General features: G+C 35.2%; 1 protein-coding gene, 1 long non-coding RNA gene and 1 other non-coding gene across 4 annotated transcripts; 2 read left to right on the top strand and 1 right to left on the bottom strand.

Moving 5' to 3' along the window:
* Positions 1-220: 220 nt before the first annotated feature.
* On the top strand, positions 221-974 carry LOC113286162. The gene is made up of 3 exons (XR_003329142.1): positions 221-358; positions 454-587; positions 684-974. It is a non-coding gene; the product is annotated as an uncharacterized LOC113286162 (long non-coding RNA).
* A 462-nt stretch (positions 975-1,436) lies between these two features.
* On the bottom strand, positions 1,437-1,516 carry TRNAL-UAG. The gene has a single exon. It is a non-coding gene; the product is annotated as a tRNA-Leu (tRNA).
* Positions 1,517-1,636: 120 nt separating this feature from the next.
* LOC113289056 (bifunctional riboflavin kinase/FMN phosphatase-like) lies at positions 1,637-5,586 on the top strand. Of its 2 annotated transcripts, none has more exons than XM_026538223.1 (11): positions 1,637-1,819; positions 2,187-2,322; positions 2,577-2,763; positions 3,047-3,177; positions 3,300-3,369; positions 3,461-3,526; positions 3,964-4,118; positions 4,203-4,298; positions 4,509-4,660; positions 4,755-4,838; positions 5,162-5,586. In XM_026538223.1, exons 2-11 carry the CDS (start codon positions 2,247-2,249, stop codon positions 5,294-5,296), a joined length of 1,152 nt encoding a protein of 383 aa, XP_026394008.1. In that variant the 5' UTR covers positions 1,637-1,819; positions 2,187-2,246; the 3' UTR covers positions 5,297-5,586. The 2 variants fall into 2 exon arrangements, with proteins under 2 accessions (XP_026394008.1, XP_026394009.1); XM_026538224.1 differs by lacking the exon at positions 1,637-1,819 and adding an exon at positions 1,826-1,881.
* Positions 5,587-7,514: the final 1,928 nt, after the last annotated feature.

Below are 7,514 nucleotides of genomic sequence, written 5' to 3' on the forward strand. Positions count from 1 at the left end.
TTATTTCCCTTCCCCTAAAATTACTTACTTTCTCATAACTAACAACTTTCCTCAAAAATCTCACAGATCCCCACTCCACATGAGTTAATGATACCGTTAAAAATTTCAAGTGATACAGACCAAATGAATGGATTTTGAACACATTATTCTTGATTTTCCATCTCATCTCTACTGAAAATTTAGGATATCAAATTTGTGATTCGTGGTTCAGGAGAAAATATGCAAAATCCATTATGTGACTGTGATTCTTTGCACATTTTTATCAATTGCAGGGGTGGATTCATAGGAATGAAAATGGTGGTTATGATTCATTGCACAAAATGTCTTCATATTAATTTCAAAAGAATTTTGTGCTTTGGTTTGTTTCTCATCGAAGCATGTTATAGGATTTTGTTCTTTATAAATAATTTATGTCTTTTTATTTAATTTGCTTCCTGATTTTTTTTTTTGAAGGATAAACAAATTTCATTAATTTGTTTGGCAGAGTTTTACATAAAACTTAAGTACGCCGATGAAGAAATTACAGTAAAAAGTACAAATAATGATAAGATCTCCTATAACAGAAGAACTAATAAAATACATTAAAGGTACGCAATACATATATTTCCATGAGGATATCGATGTTTTCCTAATGGTTACTAACTTCATGTTGAACCATTTTGATTTTTGAATCTTTAATTTAGATTCTCCGATCTTCAAATCTTGAATCTCCAAGAAAAAGATGTAATGTGCCATGAACATCTTAATCAACATCATCACTGGTAGCCACGGATCCTGGACATAAATATTTGGATCTGCGTCATGCCGGAATGAAGCATCCTTAATGATATACCCGTGTATATTTCTGCAAGTGAACAAATCGCCAAAAAGGATAATTAATTTGCTTCCTGATTCATGATTTAATAAAAAAGACAATTGGTAATCATGAATTTTCACTACAATTGGTCATCATGGATCATAAATAATAGCTTAGTTTTCATTTGATTTTGTGGATTTATTTGAAATTTTGTGATTCTTGATTTTTAAGATTTTTGGTACGTTATTTATTTATTTGTAGATGGAGAATATAATGTAAAAAAAATCAAATGATGAGATAACTAAAACTAATGGTTTTAAAAAAAATCACATTTAATTAAAGTTTTATTTATGATCCTAATTATGAGAAAACTCACTCAAAATATATTCATGATGAAAAGAGGTTACATTTTTACATCCGTCAGATGTCTTTGGCTGGGATGGTTGGATGCAACGTTTGTCTCTAAAATGTTATATGTCCGTCGAAAGCTCAAAAACCTATTCTGTTTTGTATTATAAATATAGGTCACTTGATAGTGGGACAAAAGTAAATAGATCACTTAATAGTGGGACGGAGGGAGTATCAGAAATCTTAACCAAACTTTTCAAGAAAAAAAATACACAAACAAAAACCAAAAGAATGACAGCTGTGGGATTTGAACCCACGCCCTTTCGGACCAGAGCCTAAATCTGGCGCCTTAGACCACTCGGCCAAACTGTCTTGTTGAACTGTACCCACAATTAAGATTTTATAATTCTTTAGACTGCTTAATAACTCATACGGTCACACCCTATTCCATGCCACCGCTATCTTTAATACGTGACGAGCTATGAAAGCAGCATCCACAACGAGGACTCCGTGGGATTTGAAAACATTGGAAATCGGAACACTATTTTTTTCCCATAGAAGTTGAAAGTTCAAAATATCTGTTGAAATTCTCAACTACCAGTTTCCCTCCCTTCAAACTCTTCACCGACACGTAACTCGGTTAGAAATAGAAATTCATGATGCTCAAATTCAAAGGTATAATGCTGTCAAGCAGAAAAACAAAATTCACTTCCATTTCATTTCTAACCAATTCAAAAGTACGTAGATATGATGTTTGATAATTTGCTTGTGAGACTTGTAAACAGTTTCTGAGGATTCATAGTTCAAGCTTACCTTCTGCTTGGTGTTGGACTTTGAGTTAATTTGCTTATACATTAAAATAGTTTCTGTTGATTTTATAAGCTTATGTGATAACATCATAAGATAGTGTTTAGTGCTTACTGCATCGCGCGTTTATTCTGATCTCCGTTTTCTTTCTATTCTTCTTAACGTAATAAAAACTTTATGTGTAGAGTACATTTCATCTATTCTTATGTATCAATGGTTGTTAAACTATTTTCAGAGGCACTTTTGAGTAAAGATATAAACTTAGCTTGAAGTTCAGCACTAAGAGGTATTAAGAATGGCAGCAGCCACACCTTTGAGGAGGGTATTGTCATGCGTCATCCTAGATTTGGATGGTACTCTTCTTAACACAGGTGGGTTCTAATAATCTTTTTCAAAGAATTCATAGTTAGGAAAATCATTCTAAGTGCCCCACTTGCATCATTAGCATATAAGTACCCAGTACTACAAAGTAGTCTTAGTCAGTGTTTAGATAACCATTCTAATTTATCTGAGTAATATAGGGTAGTTGGCAATACTATTACTTGTTTTACGTGCTGCCCTCTTTGATTTTGTAGCTTTTTATTTGTTCTTTTTTGGGCATAACTTGCATTCAGTTTCTTGACAGATGGCCTTGTTGGTGATGTTTTAAAAATGCTTCTTGTGAAGTATGGAAAACAGTGGGATGCAAAAGTGGCCCACCGGATTGTAGGGAAGACCCCTATTGAAGCTGCCACCGCTGTAAAAGAGGATTATGAGCTCACATGCACGGCTGATGAGTTCATGTCAGAAATTACCCCAATGCTTTCTGAACGGTAACTAGCTACGTGTTCTTTTCTTAATGTGCACCATGGTTGATTGAATTGGATATACTCAAAGCTAGTTAACTGGATGTTTCCATGACATCTTCCTCATAATATGCTCAAATCTTTCTTATGTACAAATGGTAAAAAGCTCAACAACTTACGAGTTATGATATAGCATAAATTTTCATTCTTGTATATTATGTTGCGTAAACACTTGATATTATGTAGATAACCAATAGCCTGTAAAATCTATAGGTGTTTCAAAGATGGGTTATTATGCTGTTTACTGTAGGTGGTGCAATATTAGAGCTCTTCCTGGTGCCAACCGATTAATTAAACATTTGAAGGGACATGGTGTACCCATGGCATTGGTTTCAAATTCTCCTAGGGAAAGCATAGAAACTAAATTGTCCTATCACGAAGGTCAGGTTCCGCTAGAGATATATCCTATCCTAAGCAACCAGATACTAGTTTAGAGATTCATTTAATACATTCAGATCAATTTTACATGTTTGGTCTTATCATCTCATTATGTGTATGTTTAGGCTGGAAAGAATCCTTCTCTGCTATTATTGGTGCTGACGAAGTGAGAATGCGGAAGCCATCTCCTGAAATGTGAGATGCTTTATCTTTCTTTTATTCTTAACTGTGGATAAATTCCATATATGCGTCTAATCTGCATTTGTTGCTTGATTTTCTCCTTAAGATTCCTTGAGGCGGCTAAGTTATTGAATGCTGAGCCTTCCAGTTGCCTTGTCATTGATGATTCACTGTAAGTTGTTTTAAATATTTTTTACCTACTTAAGTTTCTAATGGAAAAATCATTGAGACCATATGCCAGAAATGTTTTTCGGATGAAACACTACTTGGTGTTCACTGAGATATTATTCTTTTACAAATTACTTTTTAGTTTTTAGAGATATAGATTCATGCTCACTGCAAACTTGGTCAAGCTAATCTAAGTTACATCCTGAGCAACTTGGTTAACTGTTATTTAGTAAAAAACTGGTGGACTTCCAAACTCTTGGAATGTGGGAATTGATACTGATGGTGGTTCAAGGTCAATTATGTTGTAACTGACCTTAATGGTCAAAAGTAGTGAGGCTTTGTTATCTCCCCATGTCAGAATTAAATGGTGTTTCATAGCTGATTAGGTATGTCGTATTACTATTGCTATTACTAATGCAAGAGTGTTTTCACCTATACCAGACCTGACGTTGGAGGTGCTAAGGCTGCTGGAATGGAAGTAGCTGCTGTACCATCACTTCCGAAAAGTTCTCATCTTTATACTTCAGCTGATGAGATGATCAATTCTCTGCTCGACCTGCGTCCAGAAATCTGGGGCTTGCCCCCATTTCAAGACTGTATGATTTAAACTTTTTTCAATCCTTTTTTTTTCCTTCATTTCTCTTAGATGGTGGCATGAAAGCTGTTGTTTCATCTTTCAGGGATCAACGGTACTTTACCTATTGAACCATGGTACATAGGAGGCCCTGTCATTAAAGGCTATGGGCGTGGCTCAAAGGTACTTGGAATTCCTACAGGTATGAGGATGTTTATGAATTGACTCGGTCATATCGCTACATAATGACACTATGATTGTGAGGATGTTTCTTCCTTTGATTCCTTATACCAAAAAAAAAAAAAAGAAGAAGAGGATGTTTCTTCCTTTGATTTACTCGTTGTCTATCTAGGAGACAATGTTTTTATTCTGTATTTCGGTAACAACAAATTTTAATTCCTACTTCTTTCAGCAAATTTATCAACAGAGGGCTGGTCAGATATCCTCTCTTACCACCCGTCTGGGGTATACTTTGGTTGGGCTGGATTATCAACTCGAGGTATCTATAAGATGGTCATGAGTATTGGTTGGAACCCGTACTTCAATAACACTGAAAAGACTATTGTAAGTGTCTATTACAATTACCAAGTGGTCCTGTTTAGTCCTTGTTGGATATCCTGAGTTCCTGACATAGCATAATTATATGTTATTTCCGCAGGAACCCTGGCTGCTTCATGATTTCAATGAGGATTTCTATGGGGAAGAACTACGTCTTGCCATTGTTGGCTATATACGACCAGAGGTACTGACATATTGCCATACATATCTATTTTCTATATATTAGAAGCGAAATAGGTCAGTCCATTACTTTACTACCTGGAACCATGGTCAATACTCAGGGTTTTATTCAGTTTGCTGCTCACCATGGGTTTCATTTACACATCTTAGCATCCATACCTAATTCATTTTAGCTCCTGGAGGTTTTGATAACGAAATTTTGGAAATGGAACAAACAAACTTGGTATTCTTTTTGTTATCTTCCGCCCAACTACTACATACCCGTTTGGCGTTTTACTCATTAACTCTCAGTCCTGAATCATTTTGTTCTTTGGTTGATATGCACAGGCCAATTTTTCTTCCCTAGAGAGCTTGATATCAAAGATTCATGAGGATGGAAAAATATCTAAGGAAGCTCTCGATCTTCCCCCATATGCAGCCTACAAGGACGTCCCGTATGTGAAAAAACCCCTTAACAGCTGAATGAGCAATTCATCCATGAGAGGAAACCATTCCCATTTTTAAGAGAAACGAAGAAAAAGATGTGCAGGTGTATTTTGGTACTTAAAAGAAAATAAATGTTTCTGCCATTTCCCTTGTTACTATTACAGTATTACCATACACTGGTGATTGAATGAGGTACGTCTTATTTTTTACATGACCCAATTAAACAAGATATTTCGGGGAGGTCATGCTGAAATTATTGGTCTTGTAACTGACTAACTGGTATCAAAATTTTTGTAAGAGTTTCCTTCCATCAATCACCTTTTTTTCCTGATGATTGCATGGTCTTTTGTAAGACCAATATGGTTGAATCTAACAACCTAGTAGACATCTTCAAGATCTTCAGCAGCATCTCGGGCCAAATATTTATTTTAACAAATCTAGTATTTTCTTCGGCAAGAATACTATTAAGATTTGGACATCCAAATAAGTTCATTTATATGAGTGCAAATGATTGATATCAATGAGAAAAATCTGGGATCCCCTTTATTTACTAATGGAAGCAAGATCACCTCTTTTAAACCTTGTGTGGACAAGCCCAAGCACAAACTGGCTGGCTGAAAGAAAAGAAAAAACTTTTAAACCAGGCAGGCAGAAGTACTTTCATCAATATTGTTACCTCAACATCTTGTATATATCATTTGAATTGTTTTAAACTTCCAAAGCATACTTACTAGGAACTAATAGAACTCAAAGAGATTTTTTCTAGGAAAGGATATTGATAACCCAAAAGGTTATTTTCCAAAAGCTTGGGGCTCCATCTGCAAACTAAAGGGAGGTTCAAGTTTGATAAACATGGATCTTTTCAACAGCTCTATGATCACAAAAATAGGGTGAGAGTGACACGGAACAAAAACTCTCTTTGATACCACATCATATCTGAAATTTATTTCAAAGACAGAAATATATTGAACATGAATATTACACGAAAATAAGTGACTCACAGATCTGGAAAGAATCAAATTTTTCTTGTGGAAGTGTATACATAATGCTCTTCCTGTTAGGAAAAAACTAGATAACATTGACATGAAAAGCATTTTTTGCGAGCATGAATGTGAGTCTTTAAAGCATCTACTTTTCGAGTGTCCATATGCTAAATCAGTTGCTTTATTACCTCCAGTGGTAGCTATAAATGCTAGTAATGATATAGACTTCTCCTTTGCTCAAATGTAGTCCAATTGGATAGCAGGGGTGTATGACACTTCTGAAATAGAAATCATGGCCACTAAATGTTGGTTGATTTGGAATGAAAGATGTCTAAGAATCTTCCAACACAAATCGACCACAAGCATTCAACTATCCCTTGTTGTACAGAGGCATCTGGATTTTTGGTCTCCCCTGAGACAATTAAAACATGGAGTAATCTCTAACTCTTTTTTTGTTTTAAGAAACCAATCAGACACACACAATAATGGATGGTCAAAATCACAGGCAAATCAACTCAAAATTAATTTTGATGCATCGTGGATTGATTTTATTTTTCTTGCTGGATATGGTATAATATTGAGATGCGATACAGGTAATGCAACACAAGCTACAGCTGGGACTTTTAGGGCCTCCTCAGTAGAAGAAGCAGAGGCTCTGAGTATGCTATAGGCAGCAACTTGGGCAAAGAGCATGAACTTAAAAAAAAAATTGGGTTGAAGGTGATTGCCAGAGGATAATATATTATGCTCAAGACAAGCAAAGTAGCATTTTTTGGAGGAACAAAGGCATAGTCTCAGAAGCAATGAAAATTCTGAAGACCTGTGACAATTTTTTGGGTTTTATGTTTTCAAACAGGCAGGGAAATGAAGCGGCAAACATTTTGGCAAAAGAAGCGCGCAAACAGGAAATTCAGAAACAACATTGGTTGTTGATGCCTCTCTTTTTAAACTCTGTCTTATTGTCGGATTTAAGATTTTCAATTTCAGTTGGTATGTCTAGTTTACAAACCAGAGATAATCTCATGTTGGTAGACGCCAATATCTCAAATCAGTTAGAAGAGATAAGGGTAACCAACATCATGGATTATCCCGTGTAGTCTTTTCTCTTATCAATATAAGTAATTTTCAAAAAAAATGGATCTGGAAAGATATTGTGGAAAGAATTAAGAACATAAAGAAATATAGCAAATGGAACGTTGTAAATGGTAACTAGATTAGTAAATGGGATGCCAAATGAATTTCTGACTCAAATATCCAGCTTTACAAACCAG

The sequence above is a fragment of the Papaver somniferum genome, chromosome 6 (assembly GCF_003573695.1).
Source record: "Papaver somniferum cultivar HN1 chromosome 6, ASM357369v1, whole genome shotgun sequence".
Lineage (NCBI taxonomy): Eukaryota > Viridiplantae > Streptophyta > Magnoliopsida > Ranunculales > Papaveraceae > Papaver > Papaver somniferum.

Excerpts from the sequence above, each read along its gene's own strand:
- LOC113289056 (XM_026538223.1), top strand. The coding sequence starts at position 2,247 with ATGGCAGCAGCCACACCTTTGAGGAGGGTATTGTCATGCGTCATCCTA. Across the intron at positions 3,527-3,963 it reads CTTGTCATTGATGATTCACT|ACCTGACGTTGGAGGTGCTA; the intron begins GTAAGTTGTTTT and ends CACCTATACCAG. Across the intron at positions 4,119-4,202 it reads CTTGCCCCCATTTCAAGACT|GGATCAACGGTACTTTACCT; the intron begins GTATGATTTAAA and ends TTCATCTTTCAG.